This window comes from Channa argus, chromosome 19, assembly GCF_033026475.1.
Source record: "Channa argus isolate prfri chromosome 19, Channa argus male v1.0, whole genome shotgun sequence".
Taxonomy (NCBI): domain Eukaryota; kingdom Metazoa; phylum Chordata; class Actinopteri; order Anabantiformes; family Channidae; genus Channa; species Channa argus.
Window position 1 is genome coordinate 2,180,191 of NC_090215.1, and position 13,893 is coordinate 2,194,083.

At 40.1% G+C, this 13,893-nt stretch overlaps 2 protein-coding genes across 2 annotated transcripts; both read left to right on the forward strand.

Moving 5' to 3' along the window:
- The first annotated feature begins 62 nt into the window (after positions 1-62).
- Positions 63-8,033, forward strand: zgc:56231 (uncharacterized protein LOC406257 homolog). Its single transcript, XM_067486307.1, has 18 exons — positions 63-1,558; positions 1,768-1,863; positions 2,682-2,801; positions 3,073-3,211; positions 3,310-3,494; positions 3,609-3,702; positions 3,786-3,962; positions 4,052-4,163; positions 4,237-4,299; positions 4,620-4,766; positions 4,889-5,054; positions 5,129-5,308; positions 6,100-6,239; positions 6,359-6,524; positions 6,710-6,830; positions 7,288-7,358; positions 7,444-7,563; positions 7,689-8,033. Exons 1-18 carry the CDS (start codon positions 1,457-1,459, stop codon positions 7,902-7,904), a joined length of 2,415 nt encoding a protein of 804 aa, XP_067342408.1. The 5' UTR covers positions 63-1,456; the 3' UTR covers positions 7,905-8,033.
- A 2,127-nt stretch (positions 8,034-10,160) lies between these two features.
- On the forward strand, positions 10,161-13,730 carry rgs9bp (regulator of G protein signaling 9 binding protein). Its single transcript, XM_067486917.1, has 3 exons — positions 10,161-10,256; positions 11,731-12,037; positions 12,611-13,730. Exons 1-3 carry the CDS (start codon positions 10,161-10,163, stop codon positions 12,985-12,987), a joined length of 780 nt encoding a protein of 259 aa, XP_067343018.1. The 3' UTR covers positions 12,988-13,730.
- The last annotated feature ends 163 nt before the right edge of the window (positions 13,731-13,893 follow it).

The following is a 13,893-nucleotide window of genomic DNA, read 5'->3' on the forward strand; positions in this document are numbered from 1 at the left end:
TGCACATGACTTCCTTTGTTTTCCCAAACTGATTTTATGTCTGTAATCAAGCTTCAGCCCAACAGTTGCCATTGTGTTTTATGAATATGATAATGAGAAGATAGTCAAGCAGTGACTTCTCAGTCTAAACCTATTATCAGCTCACACTGACTAGATAGAAAAACATCTGTCAGGTTGAGTCACCTGCATTAAACATAATTATATTACTATAAACCTGAATCTGATCTCTGAAATTCCCATGATTTGGTCATTGATGAAACATGATTATTATCTAAACTGGTGTCTTGTCAAAGGAAATGAATTGAACATTGTCTACTAAAGAGTCCAGACTAATACGGTTACTTATTCTTCAACCCAAGCTGTTTAACTGAAGCAGATATTGAAGATAAATGTACATTGTAACAAATAATTTTGCCTCAACAGTATTGAGGTTTTTATAATGTGCCATGTCAACAGACATACCCTCATTTTTATTGGATCCACATCCATTCATGGTGGCACATAAGGTTAAAATATTAGAAGTCATGGTTTGCTAGCAGAATCTACTGTATATGTTCACCTTGTGCTGCTTACTGCTATGCCCAGGCAGTTGCTGCTAATATGTATCTATAACCTGTGACTTCTATTAGCACATTATCCAGTTTATGAGGATAAAAGTGACATGGGGACAATCATATGTTGATTAAAAAGGTTCATAAAACAAGTCAGTTTCAAATACTGGCCTGTTTTTAGCATTCTGCATACAGAGTTTTTACTTTTACTGTCTTTTGCTTTTTGCTTTCACCAAACAAAACCAGAAGGTGTCAGGACCTGAACTCAAAAAAATCACTTTTCAGCGAGTGAAGAGCTGGTTTATTATAGGAAAGGCAGATGGAAAATTGTCATGCAGCCAAACTAGAACCATATGAAGCCAGTTGAAAAAAAGCTGATTTAAGGTAAATCACATATGGCACATGATCTGACGGTGTTAAAAGCAGTCAGGATTTTCTTACACACTGATTCCCATGTCTTTGGAATTGTAATATAAGCAACAGAAAAGAATTAACTCAATGGGCATCAAGCATGAAACTGTACTATGTGAATGCACGAATCTGTGAAAAGCTGTGTTGTGGAACGTTTGTAGATGTTCTCGTGTTTTTGTATTTTCAGTAAATATCTAATTCCTGTGCGGAAATTATAGTTGCAGGATTTAATTTAGTATAAATTTAGTAGAATAGTGCAGCACTGCTCTTCAGCGGTTGGTTCATTCCTAGTGATTTGCTTGGCTTTTCACCTGCTTTCAATTAAAAGTGATTACGACGTCTCCCTTAGTTTTCAGCAGAACAACACCAGGCTACCTGTCGTCGTCCTTTTTCTATGGTAAAATAAGTAATTGTGAGGCCAGGTAGTTTGTTAAGGGGCCACAGGCATTTGTTTGTTTGAATTGGTTGGAACTTTTAGAGCCGACTTTCTCAAGATGAGTGCAGTCACTGATTTAACCATTGAAAACAGCATCCAGCTCCCTGACGACATGGACCTGACTTGTATTACTCCTCCAGTCAACACTTCACCTCAGCAGGTGAGGTTTCCCCTTTTTGTTTTCGTTAAACTTTAATACTTCCTTGTTGTAATCTAAATGCGGTGTATACATTTTGTCTGGTAAAGGCTCCTTTGGTCAGGTGTCTGTGACCGTGTCATAAACTGACCAAAATGATACACAACCCCATATAACACCTCAGCTGTTCTGCACTGACATTAGCTTGTGGTTTTTGACTTCTTTGTTCCCAGAGCGAAGCGCCAGGTGGTGCCGAGCAACAGACCATGTCAGTTTACCTCCGAGTTAGGCCTTTCTCAAAAGAGGAGCTCTCTGACAATGAGGATCAGGTACAATGGTGTCTGCTGTGATGGGTGTCATAGAGCAGCTGATTGAGATGACAGCTAATGTAACCAGTTGGTTTGGTGGTACAGTAGCAGAGACTCCAACAGGAACATTGATACATAAATGTTGACGCCCCCTTGAGTAAAGAAAGTGCTTTGTAACCTACTTTTTCATTTCAATTTAATTAAATTTTTTTCCTTTCGTCTTATCCTGTAAGTTCAGAGTTGCCACAACGCATCATTGTCTGCATTTTGATTTGGCACAGTTTTTGTGCTGGATGCCCTTCCTGACACAATCCCCTCCAATTCCTACTGGGCTTGGGACCGGCACTGCACAGCTGGGGATGGGAATGTGCGGTGGGGGGACTTTTTCATTTCAATAAGTGCACAAATAAATCATTATTTACACGAGTCCCACAAAGTAAGAACAAAAGTGATACTGGTGGAGACTAATTCTTTACCCCATTTGCGTTTCATTACTTCTGTGGGAAAAACACCTTCTAATTTTCAATTTTATAACTGGTTGGGAGTAAACCTATATTATTGAAAGGCAATTACCAGAACTTCAAATTATCTCTTTATAGTCTGTTTTCCCGATGCGTCTCTCTATTGTACTACCCGCAGAGTAAAGTGTAAGTACTGTAAGAGCTGATGTAAGTGACTTTAGCTGTTTTGTTGTAACTTTTGTAGTCTTGCTGAAAACACGCCTAAGATTGGACAAACTCCTACTTGCTGCACTTTCCACACATTTTGGCTCTTTTCCTTAAACTGTGCTTCTTCTTTAAGTAAAGTTTAGCCCCCTTTACTTTGTTCTCTGATTCCAGGGTTGTGTGGTGATTGAAAACAGCCAGACGGTGACCCTGAATGCCCCCAAGGGGTCTGCCACATTGAAGAGCAGTGAGAAGGGCATTGGCCTGTCACTGCACAAATTCTCCTTCTCACAGGTAAAACGACACCTGAAATCCTGCCTATGTTGCCTCCTGAAGCTCTCTTTGTTAAAATGCATGCGTGTGCCAGTCAAAACTCTTTGGACGTGCCATTTTAAACTGGCATGTCCACATGCCGAAGATGGATGCTGCTTTTTCATTCACGCGTTAATTTAAACCGCGGCTTGTAGAGCAGACCCCAAAAACGCAAATGTCACATAAAACACAAAACAGGACAGTTGAAAGATCTGGCACATTTTTAAAAAAAACTTTATTGGTTGTTTTTCAGATTTTTAGCCCAGAGACAACACAGGCTGAGCTATTTGAGGACACAGTCAGAAGCCAAATGTTGGATTTCTTGGATGGGAAGAATGCATTAATATTCAGCTATGGTGTTACCAATGCTGGGAAAACCTTCACAATCCAAGGTATAAAAAAAATAAAATAAAATAAAAGGGAAATCGATACCAATATAATGTGAAGTCCTGTCAAAGGCTTTGGTCTATTTGCATGTGTTATGCTTCAGGAACACCAAAAGAGCCAGGAATACTCCCTCGAGTGCTGGATGCCACCTTTCACCACATTGGAGCCAATGGGTATGAAGGGATGGACCTGAAGCCCTACCTCAGGAATGATGCACAATATCTGGATCCTGAGCAAGTCAAGCAGGAGAGGAGCGCAAAGGCCGCCATTTTCTCTTCTGTCAAAGACGTGAGAAGTTTTTATCCAACTTGATGTTTCCTCTGCTCTGCCACAGACTGCTGCTGACCATCCTGCTCTCTGTAGCTAATGCCATAAAGCATGTCCATCTTTGCTTCCATGTAGGACTGTGACCTTCTCAGAGGCAGTGGTTGTTCTGAGTCCTTGTCCTGTTCTGCCACTGGCTTGTCATCGTCCTCTTTGTCCTGTAGTCAAACAGGTAGAGCTCGTTATCTCTACACAGTGGAAGTACATAATTATTTTTCTCTGTATTATCTTTTTGTGGTGTTGTTCCCTCTTTAGTGTTACCCAACAACTCAACAGAAGCAAGCAGCAGCCAGTTTGCATTATGGGTGGCTTTCTTTGAAATCTACAACGAGTGTGTGTATGATCTGCTTCAACCTTCCCTGTGCACCAAGTCCAAAAAACGCGCTGCTCTTCGCGTATGTGATGATGGCGCTGGAAATGCTTATGTTAAAGGTATGAGAAGGACGGTGCCTTGAGTTCGGAACTGGAGGCAATTGTCTTTTTAAGAGTCAAGATCAAAGAAGTCTTAAAATATATTTCAGACCTGAGGTGGATCAACATCCAGAACCTGGGCGAAGCCTGCAAACTCCTGCAGTTTGGAAACAAAAACCGAAGCGCTGCAGCCACAAAGATGAACCAGTCTTCGAGCAGAAGGCAAACCTTTCTTTGACATGTCTTTACTTCTTGTCATTTGTGTTTTCCACACTCACACCAGCTTCCATTACAGCCACTGCATATTCACCATGAAGTTACTGAAGGTTGATGATGGCACAGTTAAACGGATCTCAGAGTAAGTATATTCTGGTGTTTTTGTTTTCACCCTAACCTTCACTGGCTTCACTTGTTAAGTAATTGTTCTGTCAGATCATTTCTATGTTCATCTGAATACAAAGAAAATGAAGTATCTAATTTTCATTATTGTCAGCTTTTGCATATTTCTATACATTTTCCACTACCTGATTTAGAAACCTTTTATAAATATACAGCAGCTTCAGATCATCATTCTATATTATTAATGGACAAAATTTGACACAAAGTCTATTGGAAAGAGGCTGAATGCTAACGTTACCTCCAGCGTCCTGATCAGCGCTTACGTACTCGATTTCTCAGGTTTTCTCTGTGTGACCTGGCTGGTTCTGAAAGATGCAACAAAACCAAGACGTTTGGAGAGCGGCTGAAGGAGGCAGGGAACATAAACAACTCCCTGCTTATTCTTGGGAAGTGCATAACTGCCCTTCGCAACAATCAGACTGACAGGTATAGTTGGTTACCATATAAATATGTTCATATAGGGTTTAACTTAATACTTGCAGTATAGTACTTCAGTGGGTTTGTTTCCAATTTTTATTTTTTTCCCCCCTACGTACTCTATGCTTCAGGATGAAGAGCAGCTACATTCCTTTCAGAGAAAGCAAACTCACTAAGCTTTTCCAGGCTTTTTTCTGCGGCAAAGGAAGAGCCTCAATGATGGTCAACATTAACCAGTGTGCTTCCACCTACGACGAGACTCTCCATGTCATGAAGTTCTCAGCTGTTGCCAAACAGGTGACTAAGAATGGAGTGGGGGAAGAACCAAAAGAACCTCGGAGATGTAACAGATTCACCTGTGCTGTCTGTAGGTGGTGCAGGTGACCCCAGACAAACCCCTCGACTCCCTGTCTCCTTGTCTGGTCGGCCGCAATGGCAAACCTCTGGTGAGGGATGGGATGATCGACAACCAGGCCCTAGAGAGCTACCTGTCTGAAGAGGAGCTGCTTGATGAAGAAGATGAAGCTGACATGTCTTTGATGCCACAGAATGTACAGCTGGCACTGCATGTCACATTCAGAGGCTGGGCCTCATGCAAGAACCAGTTCTACCAAAAGATTTGTTAAGCTGCATTAGTTCTAGGCCTTTGTATTTCAAACGTGGTCTATTTGAGTTGACAATTCACATTGTTAGTGATATTTATTCACCTCTAGTATGAAAACTATTCTACACTGACTGATAAATTTAACCGACAGTTGTGAGGCTACTGCTTATAGTTACGTCATTTGTGCAACAGTCAAAAAACTACAGTCTCTTCCTTCCATTTCAGCTTAAACAGAAGCTGCTTCACAAATGTACAACAAATCTGAAATGTCCTCATCTCTTTGATTGTCTTTATTTTTACTCGACTAAGAGATGGAAATATTGACTGGTGACAGGTGATATGCACAGAGGCGTGAGAAATGGGAGAAAATAAAAGAATTCTTATCTGACCATTATGACAGTTGCATAGAGATCAGGAATGAATTGCATGTAGGACTGTGTATGAAAGTGGCCCAGATCAGATTTGATTCATTAAAAAAAATAAAAATAATCTGATTTGAGTCACTTTATGGCAAAATCCTCAGATTAGGCTTCTTGAGGATGTAATGTGACTGTAGCTTTAGTCATGGGCCACATTGCTTTAGTCTTACTGGATGCAGTCTGAGACCTTCCCTCTTTGTCGCAATATGACAATACTTTGGTACAGACAAATACAACATGTTCTTGCATGATGCTTTGCTTCCTAAATGTGTAAGGAATGCAAACTTGGCTTTATCTCAAACGTTGAACTTTTTTCTAGGAGCTTGTGAATATAATTGAGAGCCTTCGAGGAAAACTACTGGCTGAGAGAAGAAGAAACCTAGTGCAGGAAATGGAGATTCGCAAGGAAATGGGAGATGCTATGTTGCAACAGCTTATGGAGAGTGAAGAACTGCGCACGTATGTTCATTATAGTATTTTAACTTTTGTTTGATAATTTGGTAGAGTTTGTTGCCAATGATAATTCCAGCATCACTTTCCCAAACTGTTAAAATGAAAACCACGCTCTGAATGATTAGTCGGCAGATAGAGGAGCTGAAAGAAGGCTACCAGGAGAAGCTGGAACACACATTTGAGATGTATAAGGATGCTATTAAAGAGCACGCCTACCAGAGTGCTATGAACAATCTGGAAGATAACTATGTGCCTCTGGACGAGTTCATCGCTGAACAGGAGAAAGTAGAGGTATGTTGTCAATGGCTGTTTTTCCTTGTGTAGTATACAAAGCCATAAATATATATTCAATGAGTTAAAATTGGGTTTATGGCAGGTGGTCCCTGTGTCATTATGACACGTAATTAAGCAAACAGAATTGGCCGATGTTTTAGTTCTCATTAAAACATCGGGTTTTGCTCTTGTCATCTCTTTAGGCCCTCAGATGTCGAGTGTCAGAGTTGGAGAACTTAACATCCAGTACCAGAGGGGCATCGACACCTCCAACAGTGGACCAGTCACATCAGACTCAAGCACCTAAAGCAACAGAAGCAGCAGGTTAAGACACAACCTTTCGTTATTCTAAGCTCAGAATAATTCTCCTATTAATTCCCTCCAGGAGGGGAGGAGCATGGAGGCCTGGTCTTTCCTTGTGGAAGTGGTTAACTCTAAAATGGGTCTGTTTACACATAAAGTCTAGACAAGATTGTTCCTGTTCCCTCTGTCCAACAGTCATTTGTCCAACATTTTATGTGGAAATACTTGTCAACTTCACCTGTACTTGATGTTTAATACTAAGTGCATATGTTGGCCTGCTAATGTATTATGATAAGAAAGTAAACTTGTTAAGTCAGTGAGACACCAGCATCTTAATATTGTTGCTGTGAGCATGTTTCATGTTAATATTGGCATCCAGCTCCAAAATCTGACTTTGTTTCACTGGACATACCAAAGCAAGGTCTTGGCGACCTTTGTAGTGATGGCAAAGTTGACTGGATTAATTGTATCCTCACAGGGGATGATCGATGCAAATGGATTTACAAAGAAAAATGTGCCATTGAGAGGATGTGTGAGGATAAACAACAGGTAACAAGGACTAAACAATTATGTATCTTGATTAAAATGTAGGTATTTAATAACTTTAGTCCTACATCAAATGTTTGCTTTTCAGTTAATTCTGTCCTTAGAGAAAAGGCTGATGGAGCTAAGTGAAACACTCCAGAAGGTCAGAGATGGCTTTCTGGAGAAATGTGCTGAACTGGAGGCTCTGCAGAGAAAATTTGATGATCAGGTGAAATTAATTGATCGTTGCCCTTAATGTAATGGATTTACTGTAAGTGTACAAATGGAGCACATTCTGTTATTTCACAAAGATAACATTATGTGGTTTTAAATTATTTTTCCCCTACCATCAAGATGAAATCTGTGGAGGACCTCAGGCAAAAGAATATTGAGAAGGACAAAGAGATTGCCCTGGTAAAGGCAGAACTCTCCAAGCTCTCCCAGAAGTCCCCTGTGCCCCCTAAGACCAAGCAAGGTCTGCTCGCCAACATCAGGGAGGCGGTCACTTCTCCGCGGAAGAAAGCGATTGGCCGAACGCTTAGGAAAACAGTCCGTACCGCGCATCACTGAGAAGATTTTTAACTTTTAAACTTGCCTAAGTATCTTTATAATAAGACTCTAACAATCAGTGTGAAATGGCAAAAATGACTTTAATTTTTTCCTTCTAAAATCATGTAGACTGTGTTCTTTGGTACTGTATATTAAATATTACCTGTTTTAATAAAAATATAACATTTAAGTATGAGGTTGTATGTTTTCATTTGACTAATTTTGGATAACTTTTATTCTAATCGCCTTTCGTAAAAGTCGTTACAATTTACATACAGTTACAAGGGGGTCAGAGCCGATCCTTGATACAGACCCACCTCCACCTTGAACTCCTCTGTCATGGCTCTCATACATGTCCTGCACCACTCTAACATACTTCTCTGCATCTCCAGACGTCCTCATACAATACCACAGCTCCTCTCTCTGCACCCTGTCATACGCTTTTTCTAAATCTACGAAGACACAATGCAACTCCCTCTGACCTTCGCTGTAGTAGTCCAGTCATCTGGAAGCTCCTCCAAACCACCCAGAGTCTGTCTCCACTCCTCCCAGAAAACTACACAACATTCTTCCTTTTTCAACTTCCACCACTTCATCCTCTGCTCTTCCTTTGTCCTCTTCATCTTCCTCACCACCAGCATCATTTTACACACCACCATCCTGTGTTGTCTGCCTACACTCTCCTCTACCAACACTTTACAGTCACTGATCTCTTTCAGATTACAGTGTCTACACAAGATGTCGTCCACCTGAGTTCTTCTACGTCCGCTCTTATACGTCACCCTATGTTCCTGCCTCTTCTGGAAGAAAGTGTTCACTACAGCCATTTCCATCCTCTTTGCAAAGTCTACCACCATCTGTTCTTCTGTGTTCCTGTCCTGAAGACCAAACCTACCCATCACATTCTCATCACCTCTGTTCCCTTCACCTACATGCCCATTGAAACCTGCTCCAATCAACACTCTCTCACCTCTGTGGATTCTCTGCATCACTTCATCTAACTCTCTCCAGAATTTCTCCTCCTCTTCTAACTCACATCCTACCTGTGGTTCATAACCACTAAGAACATTGAACATCACACCTTCCTCCTCTCCTTCTTCGACCAACAGTTTTCCAATGGCAGTCGTCGTTAACCCGGGCCCCGACTGATCCCATTTGGAATTCATTTTCGTTGTAAAAGTCATGATTGTCATTTTTAATTTGGCATGTGTTTTATGACGCATGCCCTTCCTGAGACAACCCTCTGCATTTATCCAGTTTCCACCTTTTAAACTGACATGTTGGCTGTCTGTCCATTCTAAGTACTATCTCAGGTCCTTATAATGCAGTGGAAGGAAGCTAAAGTCTGTTTGCAGTTGTTTGCAGGGCACTGTCTGCTAAAAGCCTGGCTCTGCTCATCACCTTGTCCATAATTGTCCCAGCCAAAGCTGAACCAAACAGAACATCTGTCGAGAGACTTGATAGCTTTAGCTACGTTTAGACCTCCTGTTGTGTGTTTTTTGCAAATAAAAATCCAGCTATACATCAAACCATAGACTGTAAATATACACATAGAAACATGACTGCAGGCAATTCATGCTTAGTACACACTAAACCTTAAAGAACATGAGCCTGGTTGAATGAGGCCATCCATTATCTACTCTAGAGCCTGAAGGAAAGTCAACCACAAAGGCCTCAGCAGGACAAAGCAACCACATACATCTTTAACTTTAAGAGCCTTAATATTTTCTAATTTACTAATTTACTCATTGTTTACATTTAATTCTTGGACAAATATAGCATGATAATCTCCATAATGCTAATAAAATGTTTTTATGCAGCATATTCATCTTTCATAACTCTTTCATATTCATAACTGTTCTCCTCTCCCATAGTGAAATGGCCACTGTGGTAACAGCCAGCTGCTCTTCTGTCTCCCTGCTCTCAATGTGACTTAATAAGATTAGCTGTTCATCTGAGCCTGTGCCACTGCAAAGGGGTCAAACACAGGATTAGCACCTTGCTTACGAGTTACATCAGATTATTTAAATTTTTATCTTCCTGCCTTTAATTTTTTAATTTGCCACTTCCTTTGCGGGGCATTTTCCTAGATGTGTAATTGCCGTTTAGTTACGGGAGTGGATTGTTGCAATGCATCATACGACCAGGGGGCCGACTCTGCCGGGACCCTCAGCCACTGAATAGAGCATATTCCCGTTGGAAAGTAAAGGATCAAGGGCAGCCCAGGAAGAGAAGGGCATCTCCGCCAAAATCGGAGACTCTGGACCAGTCATCCTCATGCCACTTGGAAACAACAAAGTGGGAGATGATCATACTGTCAGCACAGACAAGGCTTTGGCTGATGGAAAGGCTCTGGTGGATTCTTTAGTGAAGGTAAAGCTGCGTCAAATTTAAAGAGTTTTTATTTGAGCTATGACTGTTTGGGACATAAATTCTATGGTTTAATTCTACAAACAAAATATGCCATGTTTTTACAGAACAAATGAAATTGAATGCAAATACATGTGACCTTCAGTTTAGAGTTATTACCAACAGGCACATTAGCAATGCAAAAGAAAAAACTTCAAAATAAAATTTGCACCAGCAATCGTACCACACTTATCATTTCTTTCTTTATTTCTGTATTCTTTTTAAAATGTTAATATTTCTGAACCCATACCAAACATCAAAACACCTTCCCCCCCCTTGGCTAAAAAAGCACTCTCCTCAAAAAGGATTTCTTGGTCCACTGCATTTTTGTTTTCATCCTTGTGCCTGTGTTACACTGTGCTGTTCCCAGCATCTTCGCCATAACTATAGGTTTTTTAAATTTTTGCATTTTGTTTTCTATTTAATGTAAACCTTTAGAAATTAATTGATTCTAGAGAAATATAAGCAACGTAGCAGCAGGACTGCACATGGCAAAGAAGTAAAAACAAAACAAGTGAAACTGTACCTAAGGTAATATTCAAAGGTGGGAAAAAACAGGATAGAGCGGTAAAAAAATGAATCAATGCATCCAGTAAACAAGTATTTGGAGAGCACAAGGTTATTTTGGCTTATCTAGAAATAGATCAATGATAATGAGATTATTTCCCATTTTTTTTATTAAAAGCACAACTGCTAATCCTGCAGGGTCAAGCTCATACTGATTAGTAAAACACAGTGTTGCCATCTGAATGTGAGAGTGGAAACACGTCACACTTATTGTTATAATCATAAAGAACTACACTGGTCATGATCATGATCCTTAAGCAGTGCACTTATGTTTTGTACCTCAACTCACAAATGATGGACAATACTGTGTACAAATGTAGTGTTATGGTTTAAGCACCTGTCTGTACATGATTAAATAGCCCTGCTTTATTCAAATCTAGTTGTTATTTGACATTGAATATTGTGACCTTCAAAAAACTTTCTTGTCCCTGGTTTGTAGCTCTCAACATCAGCTTTTTATTAGTGCTAAATAACAGTTAATTAGCAAAGAGAAGGATTTACGTGTTGATGATTTTTCATAGTAACTAGTCAGAAATCAGGTTTTTGCATTGGTTCTTTCCTTAAATCTGTACACGAATAAAACTTGCCAAAAAATTTAAGATTTCTGAAGAAACCATTTTTTATCAGTCCTGTGTGGAGCAAATCTGGAAAGGTCTGGACAGCATGTACCTAGTACCTCAACATGAGTTCAGAATTTGAAGCTGTACTTGAAGAGTACTTTTTAAAGCCGCCCTGATCTATCTATCTAACTAACTGGACATTGCATTTACAAACTTTAAGGTATAGAGTAAAGTACAGCTCCAAACCCATTTCCCCTCAGCCCTGCATATAATTAGCAAACCCATAACTTTAAAGCCTTCTTCTCACACAGGTGGTGGCATGCTACCGGCACTTGGCCTCATATGTCGGTGGGTGCACAGACAGCCTCCAACTGCGAGATGAGTTGAGACAAACACGAGAAAAGGCTCAGAAGTTGGCTGTGTCCATCTGTCACCATCTAACCTCACATCTCCGGGACAAGAGCCTGTCCGAGCAGCGGCGTAAGAAGATGGAGCTCCTCTGGGTGGCATTCTCCTCCAGCCTAGAGCTCCTTCACGTTGACATGTGCAAAGTTTTCAACATAGGTGACACCTTCTGTCTGGCCAACTCTGCTAACCTGGTGCAAACAGGCCTGCAAGGTAAATGTGCCACTGGAGGCAGGTGTTTGTTGCATTGTAGCAGAGGGAAGCATGACTCTCAGAAGTCAGCGTTAGTCTGGATGGCTTCTCTCTTCTCCTCTCAGCCACCGTACCGTTAATTTAGGTGCAGTAATGTAAAAAAAAATGTAACGTCATTACATAATGCACTTTGTAACCCTATGGTGGATCTAGAAATTTCTACAAATGTTGGCAATAGGGGTGGCAACAGGTTTTCCATTAATATTTAACAATTATTTGAATACTAGATACTGTAAATGCTGAAGCATTTAAACGATCATAGACAACTAAGAAAACATCATTAGAGCCGGTGGTTAATTTGTAGTATTTAGTAGCTACTGCTCATGACTGGTGAATATCACTTAGCTAAAACTACTGCATTCTTGAAATAGTTCCATACATTCTGTGATAAAGAGCTGTGAATTTGATTTTAAAAGTTGTACTTTCTTCATTTTTAGGGTCAAAGTGGGTTGTACAGTTTTACTGGAGTGCACTATATTAAGAGGTGGTAATGATTTCATTAATTTGAATATGATTTTTATTTTTGTAATGCAGAAGGAGGACATGAGGTAGCAGCTCGGGCGCTCAGTCTGCAAGACCTGAACCAAGCTCAGACTCCAACCCCTGCTGCTTTCCTAGAGAGTCAGGAACGCATCATCATGGAGCAGGAGATCAGCAAAATTGACCATATGATCAATGACATGGAGATGAAAGTCAATGTGTTGCGCTGGATGGTGGAGCCCCAGGGGGGGCAGTACGCAGACCCAATCAGCAGTACCTCCAGTGTCTCGCTGGCTCTGCACTCTGCTGATGAGGAGCAGCCTGGATACCGGCCTCTATGCCAGCGCAGTCACATCGTTGTGCTCTTACTGCTGCTTGCTGTTGTTTTGGTGGCAGCAACTCTGTCTGTCTGTGTTGTCTTCTTCTCATGAGCAAAACCTTAATACACACAACTGTTTTTGTGTAAGACCTCAGCATCATTGTAAAAAAAAAAAAAAAGATTTGCAGCTACGGTACTTTCTCTTTACCTAGTCTTTTCAAAAAACATTACATTTGTAATAGCAAGTATTTTATCTGTTAGCGTATTTGTCTGAAAACATTTGCAAACCAGTTTGCCATTTATTGCAATGAATCCAAAGCTGCCATGAACTTTTAATAAAATAATTATTGCATTATAGGATGTGGTTGATTTTACCTACCTGTTTCTAAAAGATGTAGCTTGTAGTATTTTCCCTTTGAACAATTTCCAAGATGTCAGCAAGTCAGATTTTATTGCTTGTTGCCATCAAGAAGATGCAGGTCCTTTGTAGTTGATATTCACTTGAAGAACTGAAACTCTTTTGAATAAGTGTTGTTGCGTACATAATCAGTGCTGTATAGATGTGAATTGTTTTTTTTTTAATTAGCAACAGGATAAAGCATTAACAAGAAATGTTCACAATGGCAATAAACTGCTTTTCACTTTTCAGTTGTTGGGTGTGTTATTATATCAACTTCCAATCAGAGGTGGTAGAAACTAACACGTAAAGTAAATATTGAAGTAAAAGTGCAAGTAAGTGCCTAAAAATGGAAGTAGATATGCCTCTTCAAAATTTTTAATCAAGCTGAGTTATGAAAGTATACTCTGTAAAAAATGTGCAATTACTAAATTAAGAACAGTGTATTTTTAAGTACTGAATTTGATGCTGCTGATATCTTGAATGCTAGTATTCTAGTATTCTGATATCTTGAAGTCTAGACCAGATGAAATTCTATCATAACTATTAAAATAATGTTCAAAAATGTTTGTGTGTGACTGTCAAGCAGGTGGAAGAGCGGTCGTCCACCAATCCCAAGGT

Excerpts from the sequence above, each read along its gene's own strand:
- zgc:56231 (XM_067486307.1), top strand. The coding sequence starts at position 1,457 with ATGAGTGCAGTCACTGATTTAACCATTGAAAACAGCATCCAGCTCCCT. Across the intron at positions 1,864-2,681 it reads TCTCTGACAATGAGGATCAG|GGTTGTGTGGTGATTGAAAA; the intron begins GTACAATGGTGT and ends CTCTGATTCCAG. Across the intron at positions 5,309-6,099 it reads TGTCTTTGATGCCACAGAAT|GAGCTTGTGAATATAATTGA; the intron begins GTACAGCTGGCA and ends ACTTTTTTCTAG.
- rgs9bp (XM_067486917.1), top strand. The coding sequence starts at position 10,161 with ATGCCACTTGGAAACAACAAAGTGGGAGATGATCATACTGTCAGCACA. Across the intron at positions 10,257-11,730 it reads TGGTGGATTCTTTAGTGAAG|GTGGTGGCATGCTACCGGCA; the intron begins GTAAAGCTGCGT and ends CTTCTCACACAG. Across the intron at positions 12,038-12,610 it reads GGTGCAAACAGGCCTGCAAG|AAGGAGGACATGAGGTAGCA; the intron begins GTAAATGTGCCA and ends TTTGTAATGCAG.